The 18470-nt window shown below is 56.7% G+C and overlaps 1 protein-coding gene across 1 annotated transcript; it reads right to left on the bottom strand.

The window, feature by feature from the left end:
• Positions 1-99: 99 nt before the first annotated feature.
• PRR35 (proline rich 35) lies at positions 100-17803 on the bottom strand. Its single transcript, XM_039732671.1, has 3 exons — positions 17584-17803; positions 4802-6513; positions 100-3774 (listed from the first exon to the last, which is right to left on the bottom strand). The coding sequence occupies exons 1-3, from the start codon at positions 17800-17802 to the stop codon at positions 2844-2846; spliced, it is 2862 nt and encodes a 953-aa protein (XP_039588605.1). The 5' UTR covers position 17803; the 3' UTR covers positions 100-2843.
• Between the last annotated feature and the right edge of the window lie 667 nt (positions 17804-18470).

The following is an 18470-nucleotide window of genomic DNA, read 5'->3' as shown; positions in this document are numbered from 1 at the left end:
CTGCTGCAGGATCCAGCCAGGGCAGGCAGAACTCCCAGGAAAGAACAAAGCAGCCAGCAGCAACTCCCACTCAGAGGTTTTTCCTTTAATGGTTTGGTTTTTGTTTTGTACATTCGTAAAATTGTGAACAATAAATACTGTGTGATTGGCCCCCAGCTCCCATTTGCCCCCCCAGGTTTCTGCAGAGGTGAGGAACACAGGGAGTGACACAGGGAGGGCTGCTCTACTCATGGGAGGTGCTCAGCTCACATCATGGGCACCACAGAGCAAGGCAGCATCCCAGCTCTGGCAGCAGGATGGAGTCAGGCTCTGGGCACAGAGAGGTGACAGTGTGCAGGCAACATCTCTGCTAAGAGGGGGTGAAAGGGAGCATGGCCTGGTGATCTGGACGTGGATCTCCTGCTGAAGCTCAGGGCTGATGGTCCCGGAGCTCAGCTACCCCTCTGTTGTCCTGGATCTCCAAGGTGCCCATGTTCAAATGTGGATCTGCTAAAAAATATGGGATGGTGCTTGGAACTGGGAGAGATGTGATTTCCAGGTAGGCAGAGAGACCTACATGACTTGTTCTCCCTCAGAGGAGGTAAAGGCAGGGAAAGATGTCATGGGAAAATGGGATTCCAACTTCCTGGCTGTGCCTGTGGGTTTCCTGCGGTGACTGGGGTGAAGGTCCAGGCATGGAAGAAGAAATGGTGAGGGGAGAAAGTAGGGAGCCCTGAGATATGGGAACAGGGAGATGCTAGCAAGGGGAGTATGGGCTGCCAGGGCAGTGAGGGGTCTGGGGAGAGGAGGTGACAGCAGGGCATGGGGTGACAGAGGGGCACAGGATGGCAGAAGAGGCTGGAGAGACACTGGCAGGCTGTTGGAGGAGGCTAATGTGAGCTAGCTGCTTGATGTGGAGGGTCAGCTGTGCTGATGGTGTTCTGGCATCCAGAGATGACAGCACAATTCACACCCAGAAAGGCTGGCAATGCCACCTCCCTGGGCTCTGGAATTGAGGAGCTTCCACCCAGGTTCTGTGGTCTGTTCTGGTGGGGTCTTTTCACCTTCCCTTTTGGGACCCAGGCCATGCTGGGAAGCAGCAGGACACGGCCCATCAGGAAGATGTGGAGCTGGCTCAAAAGGCTACACTGCAGAGCTGAGCATCTCTGAACGTCGTCCTCCGCCCCACCCCACACTTTCCTCCAGAGAGAAGAGACCAATAACCCCACAAGGGCCCTGTGCCCTAAGCAAATTCTTGCAATGAGAAATAAACCCCTTTGATGATGTGGAAGCTTTGTCCAGGGAGCAATCAGGTGAGAAGAGCCAACTCTTCATATTGTCTGGGTCCCTCAAAGCACCCGGGAATCCCAGGTCCCGCATGGGGCCTTGCCTTCTTCAGCCACCACAGCCTCTTTGGGCCCAGAGTGTACAAAGCTCCTGGGATGTGCTGTGTATGTCCCTTATTTGTCCTCTTTGTCCTGCCTTCCTGGCCCCATCTCAGTATTTCCCATTTCAAAGAACAAGCCACCAAGCTGGTGAAGGGCCTGGGAGCTAACAGAACACCCCACCACGTCCTGAATACAATGTGTGGATGGGAGAGGAAATGCTTTTCCAGGAGAGACTCCAAGAGTTCCTGGCCCAAGCATGAGGGCATCCTGAGCCAGAACAGGTGTTTCTCACAAGGGTTGTGGGAACAGGGACTGCCCTGCAGTGGGTCCCAGTCTGCCCAACAGAATCAGGAACCCCCAGTGAACACAGGGAGAACGTTTTGGGAAGGCCAGTGCTGATCCCACAAGCAGCAGGCACCTGCCTGGATGGTTTGATCTCCAGTGCTCAGGCTGAGGGGTGGTTGCTCAGCATTGTTCCAGCTTGGGACAGGCCAAGTTTGTCCCTTCACAGTTGTTTTGGGGGTTTGTGTCTCTTGAGTTCACAACAGCATCCTTCTCACCCATTTTGCTGTCCCATGCACCAGTGTTTGGGGGATTAGGACTAGTGGGCAGGAGCTCCTGGGAGCTGGACTCTGCAGGATGGGGGCCTTGGTGAGGAACATGCATCACACCTGCGTGGGGAGAGAGGGAGGGAAGGTCTTTTCTGTGTGAAGGCAAAAGGAGGACCAGGACAATGGATGGTCAGTGGACAGGAACAAGTCCCCACAGCCCAGCATTCCCTACACTTGGCAAATGACCTAGGCAGGAGAGCTCAGGAGCCAGGTGTGGAGCTGGCAAGGTGGCTCCTCTGTCACACTTGTCATTGTGACTTGCAGGATGTTCTTGACTCCACAGTGCAGAAAACTCTTGGTCTCTGGGGCAATCCAGCTGGCCATCTGGTTCCTGGCTGTGATCCTCCAGCTGCAGTGGGACAAAGCCACTGTGTCCTTGCTCTGTACAAGGTGACAGCCATGGTCTGTTTGAGCACAACTTGGACCAAGGCTTCGCCCTCTGTAGTCCCTCCCCTGTCTACAGATTGTAGGAACTGGGTTGCAAATGTCCCTGAGTGTCCCTGATGAGGGGGCTGGGTGAGCCTTGATGAAAGCTTGGTGCTTTTGGCAGTTTTCTCTTGGTGTTTTTAGCAGTTTTCTCTTGGTGTCTGCTCCTTTCTAAGGGAGTTCCAGGACTGGGGTGCTGAGGCTGGGAGCATGCAGAGCCCAGCAGCACTGTCTGTGACACATTGGGGAGCACAGGGACTGGATTTTTGCACCTGGTGGACTCAGCCGGGGGAGCTGCTGGAACCCCACACAACGTGGTCCAGCCAGGCAATGGTGGAGCTTTCATCCATGGCGAGGAGGAGGAGTGGAGTGGTGGGACACTGGGAAGGTGAGGCATGAGGTGGTCAGTGAGATCCAGGAGCTTTTGAGCAAGGTGAACTTAGGGGTCAGCATGCAGGGGGCTGTGGACACACACGGCGTCGGTGTCGCCGGGAAGGCTGCAGGACAGGGAGCGCTGCATGGCCCGGCAGCCCAGGGGCCCGTCCTCGGCGCCGGCCGGCAGCTGCGGGCCCTGCGTGCTGCTGGACCTGCCGTCGGAGCAGAGCAGCACGCTGGAGTCTGCCTCGCACTTGGTGGGCCGGCTGTAGTAGGGCTCCATGACGTGGCGCAGCTCCAGGGGCACGGTGAGGGGCAGCACCTCCGCCTTGATCACGGCGCCCACAGGGGCCTCGGAGGAGGCCGCCCGCAGGCTCTCGGAGCGGCTCATCTTGATCAGCAGGTCAATGGTTTTGTTCTCAGCCTCGAGGAGGCAGTTGGGCAGCCCCTCCCCATCTCCAGCCTCCCCCGTGGCCGGACATTTGCTGAGGGGCCCTTGGTCTTTGCCATGAAGCTTCTCGCTTCCCAGGCTCACATTGCAGGGCTCCTTCTTGGCCTGCTGGACCTTCTCCAGACCTTCAGAGGATCTCTTCACTGACAGGTCCAGCGGCCCCTCATGGGATTTAGTGGCTTTCTCCAGTGCCTGGTGGATGTGATAGAGCTCTCTTCGGATTTTGACCAGCTGCTCCCTGAGCTCTTTTTGCCCAGGGGTGTCCTCCTTTGACAGATCAGACAGTTTCTTCTCCACCTCTTGGTACTCCTCCAAGGTTTTGGACAGGTCCCCGATAAGCATGGTTGTGGCCTCGGGGCCTGTCATGGCAGAAGTCTCTTGGGGTCGGCTCTGCTTGCAGAGGCCATGGTCCAGGGCAGCAGCCACAGAGGGAAGGACTTCAGTGTCATTGCCCCTCTCTGGCTCCTCAGGCTGGCCTGTGAGGACGTCCGAGTGCCAGTGGTCCAGGGCCTTGGGGATGTGGCCAGGGTTGGCCCTTGGACCACTGCAGAGAAGAAGTGGATACAATCAGTAGGGGAAAAGACAGGAAAATCCTCATGCTTATGTCCAGGGCCAGCATTACCAGATTAGGCAGGTTTCCTCCACTGGCTGCTGCCAGCGTGAGACCCTTCCAGGAAGGACTTTGGTCAGAGCAGGCAGAGCCCTGGCTGGACCTGCTCCTGGCACTGTTCTCCCAGAGGAAGGTGGATCCTGACACACACTATTTCATGGCACCGACAAAGGGAGAGGCCAGCCTGGGGAGATGGTGCTGATCCCACCTCAGCTAGCCCAGCCTGGATTCCCCCTCTTCTTGGAGCAGTGGAGAATGTTGATGGAAATTACTGTTCCACAGTCCTGAAGGCCAAATTGCAGGGAATCTGTCCAGCCAGCCTGAGGGCATGGCAAGGGCAGGTGGAGATAGAAAACCACAGAGATCTTCTCCACAGAAAGCTCCTCTGGGTGTCAAAGCTGTGGCTTTACTGTGACATTTTTCTTGGAGCCACAGCTGGACTTGCACAACCAGGGGAGGAACTGAAATTCTGTTTAAAGGAGCTGTGCACATTTCTAGCCCTGGGTAAAAGGAAATGTTTGGGAATGTGACCCTCCTTCTGGGCTTTGAAACCAGAAGGTGAATCAAAGGAATGCAAATGTGTATGCTTAAAAATAGACGATTGTTCCAGCAAACCTGGGATATGTGGGGACACAAGAGGTGCTTTCCTGATGCCTGGGGAGAACAGGTCCACCCCACACAGACACCACATCATGTCTGGCTCCAGATAGATCAGGGGAAGCAAGGGACAGCAAGTGTGACAGAGCCCAGGTGCTTGCCTGCCCCTGGGAGCTTTCGAGGCCCTGGAGGGCAGGGAGCTCTGCTTGGGTGGGCACTGGTGTGAAACACCAGCCTGAAGAGTGCTCAGCTCCCCAGGACTTATCCCATGGATTAGTGGAGCGAACAGAGAACCAAGAGGACATGGAGATAAACAATAACAACCTGAAATGAGGAGGAGGCAGAGAGATCTCAGGCACCTTACCTGCTCTGGTAGCTGAGCTTCCCAGGCATCATCCTTTCGGCTCCTATCAAATCCACCCCATTGGCAGGGAACTTCCTCTTCAGCGGGTTTCTTGGAGGGCTGCTGGTCTCCAGACAGGGCACCACTGGCAGCTCTGTCTTCCTGACAGTGCTGTGAGTGAAAGCACCATCCTTCATCCCCACCACAGTTTGGTAGATGTCAGTGGCTGACTTCTTGCGTAGGTTGCTGAGGCCCAAAGCTGGGTTGCTCTCCTTCTCCTGGGACAGCCATTTCTCCTCTTCTTCCTGCCCCACCATGGCAGAGTGGCCGAGCTCGGAGCCTGGCTCCTCCCGGACACCTCTGGACCAAGGAAAACCTGTCTTCAGCATGGGAACTTTCAGCAGCCCGGGTTTGTTTGGCTCACTGGAAGGTTTGGTTTGGGGCGGTGTGGGCATGACTGAGCCCACCAGCTGCTGGGGGTCTGGTTTGCTGGAGGACATCTTGCTCTCCGTGGAGCCGAAGGTGTGCTCAAAGAGCAGGGGGTAGTAGAAGCGGGGGAGGAAGGCTGAGCGCTCAGGGCTCTGCAGAGGCTGGAAGTGCGAGGCATGGGGGTGCATCAGCTGGGCTGTGGAGGCCAGGAAGGGCAGCTGAGCCAAGTGAGGGTGTGTTGTCGTGCTGTTGGCCATGGTGGGGCTCAGGTAGGAGAAGAGACTGGGGTTCAAAGGGTAGTTAATACCCAGCAGTGAGAGGTTCAGGCCCTGAGGTTCGTGGTAGTCACTGTAGGCTGGAGGGGGGTAGCACGGGATAATGTTGCTATCGGTGCAAGGTGGGGAGACCTCAGGTGTGTTCCTCCTTTGCCCATTTGCCACCAGTTTCCACTGCTCCATCAAGATGCCACCGCTGGCCAGACATTTCTTTGGCACTTTGCAATGCTTTGGCTTTGCATCTAGGTCAGGGGAGGCCATTTCCCTGCCCTTCATGACGTGGTTTTTGAGGGAGAAGACATCTGTGATGATGAAGTCGGGCTCCACCTCCTTGCAAGGCTTGTTGTCCCTCTTGTTCTTGAAGCCAAAGACCAAAGTGTTCACTTCTGGTTCAGCTGGGTCACCTTGGCAACCTGGCTCTTCGTTTCTCTCCTTCTTCTCCCCCGCATCCATCTCCCTCAGCAGGCCAGCAACATCCTCCTCCTCCTCCTGGAACTGGCCGCCTTCCTCAGCAGCCCCTTCAGCAGGCAGGATCTCCACCCCTGTGGTCAGCTTCTCCTCGTGGCCGTCCCTGCCGGGGACCTGCTTGGGCCGGCCGGAGCCTGCCGCGGTGGCTGTGGGGTCGCAGGGGTCCTGCTCGTCCTGCCGCCCGCGCAGGCGGGAGCTCTCCGTGTGCAGCAGCCGCAGCTCCGGGTGGAGCAGGTTCCCCTTTTTGTAGGGCCAGTCAGACTCGATGAGGAGGGACAGGGAGTTCTTGCACAGGCTGTACTTCATGTGGTTGTAGAGGTGGGACTTCTCCATGCAGGTGAAGGGACACTGGAAGCATTTGTAATTGTAGGGTTTGCCCCATGGCCTTGGGATGTAGTGAGGCTTCTTCGGCTTCCTCTCCTTGTGCTTGTAGACCGAGGTCAGCTTGCAGCCCCCGTCGTCCTTGGACATGGTGGAGGCTGCCTGGAGATGGCTCCTGGTGGGAATGGAGGGGCACGGCAGGTGAATCTTCCCACGCCTCTCTGGGAAGCACAATGTGCCCTGGAAAAAGGACAGCATGGAGGTGGTGAGCTCTGCCTGCAGCTCCCGGGGAGATGGCTCTGCTCTGTGGGCACCTCCTGGCCCCACAGAGTGGAGCCCCACAGAGTGGAGCTTCTGGGAGATCAGTATGGAGCTCTCAGGTTTGAGATTTAAAGCCAGGCTGGATGGAATTTTTGATGGAATTTTTGCCCAAAGCCTGCAGGTATGCCTGTATACACTGATTCCATTATCAACCCTCTTCTCTGAAACCACCCCAGAGGAAAAGGAAAACAAACACTATTAAAGGCGTTGAAGCTAAACCACCTCAAACTGACATTGAGGTGCCCAGGTGACCTGCCTGGCCAGCCAGAGCCTCTCTGGGGCAGCCCCAGCCCAGCTCAGGGACCATTTCCCTGCTGAGGGCAGGGGATAAAAGAGAAAAGAGTCAGCAGCCCCAATACCATGCTGGGCATGGACTCATTTGGCTTTGCCATCTCCTGGGGTACGGCAGTGCCAGAGCCTACCAAGGTGTTCCAAAGCTCTGGCACCAAAACTGCTGCAGAGTGGGCTAAATTTGATACCTGCAGCCCTGCATGTGATCCAGGAGCAAAGTAGCAAAGAGGGCAGTGGGATGGATGGACTGGATGGGAGAGGCTGCAGACTGACTGCCTGAAACCTGGTGTTACTGCTGGAAAAGTAGTGCAGTCTCTCTGGCCCTGCGGGACTGACACTGTCCTGTGACAGAACAGGGATCATCTGGCCTGGAAAACCAATCCAGGCTAAACTACACCTTCCCCACTTCCAGGTGTTGCCAAGATCAAAATGTCCATCCAATATCCCCCGCAGGACGCTAACACTGGGCTGCCCCCTCTGTGCTTCCCACCACAAACTCCCTGGGGACAGCAGTGTCATGCCTGTCCCACAGCCTGGCCCCCACCAGCTCTGAGATGGGCAGGGGGCACAGCTCCCCCACTCCTCATCTCACAGAGGAGCCAGACTGCAGAGGCACCACAGTCGTGACATTGGACTCCTTCACAGGTGGCCAAGCAGTCACAGGGCACCCAGCACTGCTGCAAATGCCTGCGCAGTGTCACCCCTCCAGACACTGCTTTGCTCTGGAGGGACTTGCCAGCTTCTCCCAGGGAGAGCAGCGAATTTGAGGGGTCATTCTGTGTGTCTGGGGCTCATTTCTTAGGGTCCAAATCCTTCCCCCATGTACCAGATCCCACTGCAGAGTGCTGCCCCAGAGACCCTGCAGCCAGGCTGGTGTGGGAGAGCAGCGCCCAGAAAGGAAAAGGCCAGAAGCAGCTCCAGATTGGCACCAATGTGGCAGCTGGAGCCATTTGGGGAAAAAATCTGCTCCTTGGCTTCTGGGAAGAAGGAGACAAGATTTGGAGGATGGAAAGGGAAACAGCATGTGTCTCTGCAACTTTGGGCAGCTGGGACAGGGAATTGCCTGGGGCCAGGCCCAGGCAGTGGGTAAAGAACCTGACAGCCCCCGCAACGGGTCCTGCTCCCCAGCGGCCTGGAGTGTGCCTAGCCACAGCCCACATCCTTCTGCACATGGCCTGGGGGCTTCCCTCTGGGGCTGGGGGGGACCATTGCAGTTCCCAGGGCAGGGGGATTGGCACAGCAGTGCCAAGGGGCTGGGGTCAGAGTGGGATGGGCAGAGAAGGGGCTCCTGCAGCAGCACCACGCCAGAGGATGGATTGCCACATGATCTTATGGTATTGTCCACCTCCCACGGCTGGATGGCATTCCTGCTGCTCCCCTTGGTGAGCCCACACCTTGGCACTGGCCTCTTGCCCTGCAGCCCCATGGGCTCCATGATTTTTCCCCTAATCATCTTGCTCCAGGTACACAGGGATGCTCTGGCTGCAGCCTGCAATACCAGTGGCCCTGGGGGGGACAGTCCTGTGGGGACAGTCCCACCAGCCCCATGCCCAGGCAGTGGCTGTGCTGGGCTGAAGGATGCTCCCATGCTCTGGTACCCACTCTCCTTGCCAGGGGCACCTAGGGACATCCCCTTCCCCTGGGATCATGTTTGTGTGATAGAATTACCTGCATAGAACCCTTTCAAGTTTCTTTCTGAGGTTTGACATCAAACAGCGGAGTATCTCCCACCTGCCATGGGGACAGGGAATGAGCCATGCTGTGGCTTTACCAGGGGCAGGCTGAGCTTCAGGCAGGGCTGGGGGACACCCCTGTATGCCCACGTTGTGGGCTGAGCTGGTACTCAACCCTGCCAGTAAGGTCTGCTCATGCAGAAAATAGACAAAAACGTCCCCTTGTAACAAACCCGTGTCCCCTGATGTGGGAGGGAGCCGCGGGGTGCAGCCCTGACCTGCAGCAGCCCCGGCTGGTTTTTCCCATCACAGTGGGATGTGCGGGCAGAGCTTGGGGCCTCCTGCCTGCAGGTTCACCTCAGCACTCGGCACTGCCCGCGGGGACACGCCTGTCCTGCAGCGCTCAGCCGCGATGTGTGGCTGTGAGCTGTGAGTGCTGCGCGCACGCTGCGCTGCCCGCGGGAGCAGGAGGGATGCAGCAGCAGCTGGGCAGGATGGGGCCCCTCCGAGCATCACTCCCTGGCTCCAGCCACTGAGCCGGGGGTGCCCTGAGCATCCTGGACCTGCTTGTCCCTGGTCCCCTGCCCCTTGTCACCCTGCTAGAGGGCGAGAAACCGGGAGTGGCGGAGCGGGGAGCTGGGCGCCTCGGCCCCGCTGCGATGCACGTCGCCTGTTTGCAGGTCAGTTGAACAAACATTTGCTGTTTATATGCCAGAGGCAGATTAAATCTTTGCTGGAAGACTGGAACTGGTTGTTCCATTCCTGCACACCTGATCCTCCTCCTCCAAGGCTGCTGCGGGAGCCGTTTGTTCCCCTCCTGTGCCCGGTGGTGCAGAGGACGGCAGAGCGATGTCCCGTGTAGGGACAGGCAGCTGGGCCGCTTCCACATCCTTAGCGGAGAGGAACAGCAAGGGAGGAAAAGGGGAAAGAGCAAAAAGGAAGAATGGGAGAGAGTGGGGAAGTGCCCTGCGTGTGAGCCAGGCAGGCTCCGGCGGAGCGGAGGCATCCCCCGAGCCGGCTCAGGCCCTGCAGAGCCGGGAGACAGGCGTTGTGGCTCCTGGTTGCTGAGCAGTTCCCGCACCAGCAGATCTTCGTGGTCTGCTGAGTCTCTCTCTGCCACAACGCATTATTTCCAGTGGGCTGTCAGCTGCGGCGGCGGGGGCCGTGCCTGGGGGCAGCGCGCAGCGGGCACCGCGCACCTGTGCCAGGGAATTGCAGCATCCCCGGCACCGCCAGGGGAGAGGGGCACGCTCCGATGGAGGGAGCCGAGCGGCAAGGGGAGAAGAAAGAGAAGGGGAGACAAAGGGAAGGAAGAAGAGAGAGATGCCCACGAAAGAGATCTGATCTGCAGTCCCTGGTGCTCCAGTACTTAAAAAATGCCAGCCTGGTGTCCAGGGACAGGCATGCAGGAAAGGGCACACAGCTGCTGGGGCAGCTGAGCCACAGCACCTCAGTTGTCCATCCAGCTCACATCTCAAATAACAGCCAAAACTCGATTTCCAGGATGTAGCACAAGCATCTATGGTACTGCTCCAATTTTCCTAACCCATCAGCCATCCCAGCAGACCAGGTGCCACCGAATGAAGCACAGAGAATGCACATCCCCACTCTGAGTCTGCAGGAGCTTCTCTGGAAGCTGTGGAAATGTTTAGCCCCTGAAGCGTGCTGCACCAGGGAGTCCTTGGCACACCACCCAGAGCTTCACCCTCCAGCTTGTCCCCACAAGTCTCATTTGATGCCAATTCTTTCTTCTAGTAGAAGCAGCAACCACAGTCCCTGTCCACCCTCCAGACACATGGTTCACCACCACAGCCCTGCTTCACCATCTCCTTTCCAAGCTGAAGCTAGACACAGGACCAAACCCTTCCAGATCCCACCCCCTTCCCTGAGCCTGCTTCTAGTGTGTGGCAGCCACTTGTGGGAAGGGGCTCAGTCCAGTGGGTTTCCTGTACCAATACCAACCCTCTCCACCAGTAGATGGGCATGGGAACTTGCCCTGATCTACTTTTGCAGACTCCCAAGAGCTTTTCTGACTGGAGCAAAGACCCCATCTCTCAAACTCATCTTCTTTCTTTGCTGCTGACCTCCAAGTGCTCCAGTGCTGACTGGGAGGCTGCCAGGGAGCTGCAACGCTCCCATGGAAATTGGCTGCCCTCAACCTTTCCCAGATGGCTGTAGGACATGGCATGGAGGAATGGGCTTAGGAAAGGCACTGGGGTTCTTCTGCAGTCAGTGTCGTTGTGATGAACCTCCTGCCTTGCCCCTTGTCCTGCAGCTGAGGATTCCTGTGGTCTCCTACAAGCTGGTCCTACCCTCCACAGGCAGGATTTCACTGGTGGTGCCCTGCACACCCAGCACCAACCACAGGACAGCTCTTCCCTGCTCCTACATCCACCAGGTTCTTCCTTCCAGGCTGTCCAGCCACTCATTTCTCAGGGCTCAGCATCACTCCAGTCGGTGTGGCCCTGGCATTGCTGTTTGCCATTCCGGGTTGCGTTGCCCTGGTGACTGTGCCAGGGCAGGACAGTGTGGAGCAAAAGGATGGCCCTTTGGTGGGATCTCACGCCAACCCCACAAACCTTCCTGCTCCTGCCATTGCCTGGATTCTGCCTTTCTGGAAATTCCCGTGGGGTTTGATCCCGTTTTCCGCAGCGCCGGGAGGGGAGCGGCCGGGGCGGCAGGCGCTGATCGATGCAAACCACTTTCCCTACACTACACGCGTTTGCCGCAGGGGCTGCTCGGCTATTAGCGGCTATTGGGTCCCTTTTCGTTTTCATAGCCTGGAGTGGTGTGATTTGAGCTTTTAAGCGTTTATCGGAGCTGGGATGAAGGCAATTGGCCATGGCAAAGCAGCAGGCACTCGGCAAGAGGGGGGAAGCGTGGCTGGTGGGGCTGGGGGCTCTGCCCCTCCCCAGCCTCACCCTGTACAGCCGCTGTGTGAGTGGCTGAGGCCATCCCACCACCTCTGCCTCCCTACCTCAGCAGCTTTGAAACTATTCCCACCTCGAGCTGTGCTTTTCTCCAGTTTGATCTTGATTATTGCACCAAAATCTCTTCTCTTGCCAAAAGCACGTCTTCAGAAGAGCTGGGGTTTCCTGTCTCCTCCAAACAGTCAATCTTTCCATGTCTGCCCCCAGCACATCTTCGTGTCCAAGGCCAGAGGCTGTGGCCCACGTCCTGTAGCTCAGCCTGGCTCTGCTGCTCCGAGGGTTCTTCATCAGCACTGCTGTGTCTCCATATGTGGCCTCCCCAAACCATGTGCTTCACACCCCAGGGGCAAGACAAAGTCAGAGTCATGGTCTACAAATCTGACAGCGTTTGGATTCCCAGCCCTTGGGTTTCCAGTGTTTGGAGGGATCTTGAGTTTCTGCTTGGGGAAGTTTAACTCTCTTCACAGGTGGATTTTGGTGAGACCCAAACCCCAGCCCAGATATGAGGTGGGTCCATCTTTGTAAGCATTGCTGCTTTTGGATGTGCAGGTTGTCTGGCATCTCCTGCCTGGCCTTGGGGTGTCCTTCAGCCAGATGATGAACATACTCCCCATAGTCACAGCATCTCCACCTGTAAAGTTTTCCCTCATTTTGTGTCAAATCTTCTTCCATTTGTTCGCTTCCTCAAGAAGTGTTGCTATGTCTCTGACCTCTCCTCCAGCCTCCACCCACAAAATGTTGGCCTGAAGGCTCCCTGTGGCAGCCCCAACACCCCGTGAAGAGCATTCAACCAAGTGACAATGGGCTGGAGTCATCATCGTCTGCCTGTGACACTCACAGCACAGCTCACAGGCTCCCTGAGAGATGAGATCAGGCCGTCACAGCCTCCAGGCTACTCTCCAGAGACCTGAGGGTCCTCCACCTCAAAGGACTTTCCTCCCACAGCCTTTCCTGCTGCAAGCCCTTCGGGGAAAGAGGCAGGTCCTGGTGAGGAGATATCAGACTGTCTCTCCACATTATATCAACCACCCGCAAAGTTCTGCCTCAGCCCCACTCTGGGAGCTTCCTACATCTTCCTCCACCTCCTCTCTACCTGCTAATGGAGCCTCAGGAGACCACAGGCTCCCAGCCATGGAGTCAGCAGCTCATTGGAAAAATGATCTCCAAACTTGTGAAGACATCATCAGTGTCCAAATGAAAACGTGCAGCTGGATAGAGAGGAAGGTGTCTGTTAACTCAGGAGGATCAGCAGTGGTGTTGGCATGCAGGGATGTGCATGCCAGTGTCCAGGCTGGCATGGGAACATGGAAAGAGGATGGATAGCTGGAGAGAGCTTGGGGGGCTTAACAAGTGTTTGCAGCTGGAAGAAGGATCTAGGTCCAGCCATCCTTTGGGCTAAAGTCTGTGTCATGTCTGTAATGTGCAGGGCTTTCCTGTTTCCAGAAAACAATTCCATAGCTCCTTCCAGTTTCTATGACCTCTGAAATTCCTTTCCCCACTTTCAAGTTACTCCTTCTCGTGCTGGAGAAGGAGATGGAGTCAAGGATGGATCCCACTGCCTGTGACCACCTGCATGGCGAGGTTCCCTTTCAGCCTTCCATCTGGGGGATCTCTGGGGATCTCCAGAAGCCCTTTCTGGTCACTGGCACCTGTCCCCTCTGTATGCTGTGGCACATCAGCAGCAGTCCAAGCTGGGCAATGTGGGGCTCAACTCTGCCCTGATTACCAAAATCCACTTCTCCTTCCCACCACAGACCAAAAACCACATGAGTGTCCTCAGTGTGGACACAGAGGTTAGATCAGCTCTCTGCCCACATCAGCACAGATCCCCAGTCTGGGTGTGGACAAGATTCCACCTCTTCTGCCACCTCCCCTGAAAAGCAATGAGATCTGTCATACACTGAGGTGCATTCAGTCACCCCTTGACCAACTGAAAGGCTCCCTGAGGCTCCCCAAACTTCTACAGCCCAGTTCCTCCTACTAGAAATGTTCTCATCAACTTTAATTTATCCTTGGGCTGTTCGTGTTCCATAAATGCCCTGGGGACGGGAATGATAAGAAAGGAAGGAGATGTCCTCTGCTTTGCTTTTCCTGGCTTGGCAGAGCCCAGCTTTTTTGTGTCTCCTAAGACATTCCAAAGATGGCCAAAGGTTCCCATACTGATACAGCCTTGCTCCCACCCTGAGCTTTCTCCCACCTGCTGTTCTTGTGTTTGCTGCTCTGGTGTCCTGCTCCACCAAATCACTCTCCATCTTCCAGATGCTCCTTCTTGCAGTTCAAATCTACCCCATGTGTCCTGTGGGGACAGGAACAGGGAGTCTTCACCCCTCCTCTGCCTGCCCCAATCCTGCCTTGCAGCCCAGCCCTCTCCTGCTCCTGGATGTGTCCATTGCTGTCCTCACTTATCCTTTGCTGCAGGAGAGGAGCTTCACACAAGGACATCCCAGGCATTTCCCTCACCCTTCCCTGTCCCCATTCTTCCTTTCTCATCCTCTCCTCTCTTGGTACAGCTCCTGGCAGTCAAGATTCTGTCTCTGCTGGTGTCTTGGATGTGGCTCCTTTCCTGCAAAGCTGCTTTTTAGCTCATTTGCCAGGACATGCCCTGCTGCAGGGGGCTACTGCATCCCAAATGCAGGACTTTGCCATTCCCTTTCTCCAGCTGGGAGCTGCACCTTGCACAGCCCATTGAGCCTGGCAGTCCAGCCAGCTTTTGACCCACCTTGTCTTTACATTTCCAGTTTGGCCATGAGGAGACTGCAGGAGACCATGTCAGGAGCCACACTAAAGTCACTTAAGGAGGATCCCTTTCTCTCCCTCCCCGGTTCCAGCAGCCAGTCCCCTCCTCAGTGTGAGCAGTTGTGCTGCTCTGACAAGATTTGCCCCCAGTAAATTCACCCTGGCACCTTCTTGCCATCCTTGAAGATGAAAAGGACTTCAAGGAGAGCTCACAGCTGTCCCAGAGACCAAAGTTATGTCTGGCTCACTCTGGGTGCTCCCTGGTGGGTCTGAGCCATGTGTGCTGCAGTGCCAGGGGCCGTTGTGTCCCTGCAGGGACCTCTGCACGTCTCAGCAGAGACTGGGATGGAGCTAGCAGTGTCCACAGCTGGCCCTCTTGGGGCTTTCTCAGCCGAGTCAGTGTCCCCAGGGGCTTGCAAAGCAGAGCATTGCTGGTGGCAGCCACCCAGACCTCATTTGGGGTCACCCCACGCAGCCAAAGAACTTTGCTCAGTACACCCTGAGGACAGCCCTGCCAGCAGACACGCAGTCACTGCCTCCTCCCTGCCACCCTCAGCACTCTCCTGCCAGCTCAGGTGGGCAGGGAAGGGCAGGGCAGGGCAGGAAGGGGGACCACAGCTCACAGGGAGCAGACCTTGCACAGTACACCCCTTTGTTTTCTTGGCTGGGGTGTTGTTCTGCCAGGGTAATCCCCAAAGGTCCTCCCTCCCCTAAGGCACAGGACAGGTCTCTTTCTAGCCAAAGCATGGCCAAGATGGGGCCATGATTTCAACTGCTCCTAGGAAAGAGGGGCTGTTGCAATGCTGGGGCCCCACCCAGGAGGACCTGGGCTTATCCCTGCTCCTCCTGCCAGCTCTGGCTCCAGCCAGCTGTTTTGGGATGGAGGCATTTAAATCATGGCAAGGTCCAACCAGCCACCAAGGAACTGCCACCTGTGAAAGACTTGTTATCTTTAAGGTTGAAGGCAATAAAATAAACTGGGAAGAGGGGGCTTGATATGTTGTGTGTAGTTTTGTGACCACATCCATGAAATCCAGCCCACTGCAAAATCCATTTCAAAATGGTCCTAAATAGGAACACCTCCTGCTTCTCCCTCCCCATCCTTAGGGGAGCACAAACAATTCCACCTGATAAATAAAAATCTCTAAAGGGGAAATGCTTCAATGCTGGTTGGGAGAACTTAGGAACAGCAGGGAGATTGCAGAGCAGAAAACCTGGTTGGGATGGGCTCCAGGGAATGTGGGGGAGCTCTGCCAGGCAGAAGCCTTCTCAGAGGGATGGGACACCCTGGCACAGGGCCAGCACACAAGGACACCCATAAACCCTTCAGGGGAGGAACTCGGGTTGTACCTGGGGGAAAACCTGCTCCCAGCAGAGAGCAGGGAGGAGGCTGTTCTGAAGGGACACAGAACACATCAGGCAGCACATCACACCCTGAGCACTACACACCCTTTGCAGCCTCTTAGCAGACAGATTTCTCTCCAAAACATGTTTTTATTTGTATTTAATTTTATAATTATATACATTTTTATTCTTGGTCAGGAACCCCTGCAGTGCTGTGGGCTGACCCGTGGGCAGCAGACACCTCTCTACCTTCTGCCTGCTACTCGGTGGTGATGTTTGGCTGGGCTCTTAATGCAGATTAAGGCTGGGGTTGCCTGCTGGGATCCTCCCTGTGTTTCCAGCCCCACTGCACCCCACAAATGAGCTGAGCTGCTCAGCCCCCGGCCCCAGCCGTGGGCAGTGCCAGGCTGCAGCGCGGGGCCGGGAGCCGAGGGCAGCTGCTGGGGCTGGGGCACACGCCGGGCGGGCGGGTGGCATCGGCCACCAAATTGCCCAGTGCAGACTGGCCGAGGGATGACCAGGAGGAATAAGAAGGGCCCGAGGCAAAGCCACCGGGAGGAGGCAGGGATATTATTAACTGGTGCAGGAAGCGGCAATGCAGCTCGTTAACCTGCGCTCGCCGCAGGACGAGCTGGAATGGCCGTGCAGCCGCAATCCTGCGGGTCCCGGCTGCCCGCACCGTGCCGGGAGCAACCGCTGTGACAGTCCCGGGATGCTGGGCAGGAAGGGGGGCTCTGTCTCCATCCCCCTTCCAAACCGGGGCTCCCCCACTGCCTCTGGGTGGGGCAGCGCTCTGAAATTCCTTGGGATCGCCAAGAAAGAGTGACAACACCGAAGGGAAGGAGGGGTGACACATCCACAAGATCCCGTCCCAGATTTTCACGGAGGGGAACCCAAATCCTCCTCAGGGAGGAGGAGTGAGAGCAGGGCAGGAGCATCCAGTGGGCACCAGAAACTTCTCCCTGTGGCAGTCCCGGGGTTTGCCACCACCCTGATGCACAGCTGGGCCTCACTGACCTGATTTCCTTTCCTTTTTTCGAGAAGCCCCTGACTGCTGTGGACTATTCCTTGCTATGTGACCTTTTGATTTAATTGTCAAAATTCCTACAAACACGCATTCCCTGGCGTGAGGAGGTATATTCCTAGTTGACACCATTAAGCATCTCAGTAACTCTCCTCCTCTGGCAATTCAACAGCTCAGTTTAGTTTTCACTTCCTTTAAGAAGGATTTAGGGGAAAAATATGGATAACAAATATAGTACTGTCTTACTGTTAAATTTCCCCTTCCCCTGGTTTGTATTTTTTCACAATTGCAAATATGCATCCCAGCTCCAAACCTGCAGAAAACCATTGATCTTTTTGGTTGTTACCCAAACGTGGAGAGGTAAATATATTAAAATGAACCTGCCCTCTGTGCCCTCTCAGGCTTGTTCCCTTTTCCCGATGTATCCTTTCCTTTTTTTTTGTGGGGAAACCAGTCAGACCTCTGCAATCACCACACGGTCACGGGGAAAGCATCCAAAATCCTCCACAAACTTTCTATTGTCAGGGACTCGCGTGAGCAGATCCCCGGTGAAGGCAGTCGGACGTGTCATTAGGAGAGCAACCCAAGCAGAAAGGCCCCATATGACCTCCCGGTGCCGAGTGCCTTTAATAATCAGGAGTTACACGGCTTGCAAAGAGAGGGGATCAAAGAGCATCACTTGGGAACAGTCGGCTCCCTGCTCCCAGCGGGTTTGCACATCCCCGCCCCGGGTACCGGCTCCTGCTCCCGGCAGCCTGTGGCGTGCCACAGGGCTCCCCTGGGCACCGCCAGATGCGCGGAGATTTATTTGGGAGAGTGCAAAACTGGCAGGAGCAGGCAGCTTTTTAGAGGGGGTTGTTTTCCGCTCCAGGTGCTCGGTGGGTTTTGTTCCCTGCCCAGACCCTCAGTGAGTCCCTCTGCTGCCTCCAGCACCGTCCACCCTCCGCCCACCGCATCCCTCCCCAAAACAGATTGAAATGTCAGCACTTACAGCTCGGCCCCCGTCCCGGCTGGGTCCCTGCTCAGGGCCGGGCGGCTGCGGGGAGGCTGTGGGAGCGGGGCGAGGGCTGTCCCCCCCGTCTGGCACCCAGCGTCCCCAAACCCCGCCGCGGCGGGGGACAGGTGATGTCCGGAGCCACTCCTGAGCATTTACCGGCTTGTTTGCAGGAAACATCAAACTCGGCAACAGAAGCTCCAGCCCAGGAGTCATCGCCCCCGCCGTCCCTCCCCACCCTCTTGCTTGGTCTCATTTGTACCGATTTGCCCCGCAGGCTTCGCGCTGATTTGCCGTGTCCCTGGCAGGGCTTCGACCGGGGAGGGGGAGCGGGAGCCAGACGGGGAGCGGATCGGGGGGAGCAGCCGTGGGGAGGGTGGTGGGGACCAACAGGAGCCTGGCTTGCCAAAAGCAGTTCAGACCTAGAAAAAGCTTTAATGTGCACAGACGGAGCAGGCTGGAAGCAAAACCAGCTGGGCTGGAAGAGAACGTGCTCGGCGAGAGGCTGGTTTGGGGCTGGGTGCGTGCGTGGCTCCGGGCTGGCTCCTTGCTCCAGCCCTCTGCCCCCAGAGGGAAGGCAGCGAAGGGAGGGGAAGGTTACAAGTGAAAATTCCCCTTCCAACTTCAACTTTTCCTATCGAGGAGTGATGGGCAGGATGCCAGCCTGGTTTTCTCCAGAATTAATGATTTACCTGCTCCCTCCACCACTCTTGCTGTGACATCTCCTGCACCACATCTCCGGCTCAAGATCCCCCTCTATGCCACGAGATGGGTCCTCTTGAGTGGGACAGTCCCACCATCATCCTCACCCTGTGCCCACCCTGGAGCTGATACCATCACTGCCACGTCGTGCCCACCCTGGTGCCCTGTGCAGGCTGAGACCA

Source organism: Passer montanus, unplaced genomic scaffold (genome assembly GCF_014805655.1).
Source record: "Passer montanus isolate IOZ18808 unplaced genomic scaffold, ASM1480565v1 scaffold8, whole genome shotgun sequence".
NCBI lineage: Eukaryota > Metazoa > Chordata > Aves > Passeriformes > Passeridae > Passer > Passer montanus.
This window is presented reverse-complemented; position numbering and strand designations above follow the sequence as displayed.

Coding starts and splice junctions, on each gene's coding strand:
- PRR35 (XM_039732671.1), bottom strand. CDS start 17,802: ATGACTCCTGGGCTGGAGCTTCTGTTGCCGAGTTTGATGTTTCCTGCA. Junction 6,514..17,583: donor GCCGGGACGGGGGCCGAGCT/GTAAGTGCTGAC, acceptor TCCTTTTTCCAG/GGCACATTGTGCTTCCCAGA. Junction 3,775..4,801: donor AAGCTCAGCTACCAGAGCAG/GTAAGGTGCCTG, acceptor TCTTCTCTGCAG/TGGTCCAAGGGCCAACCCTG.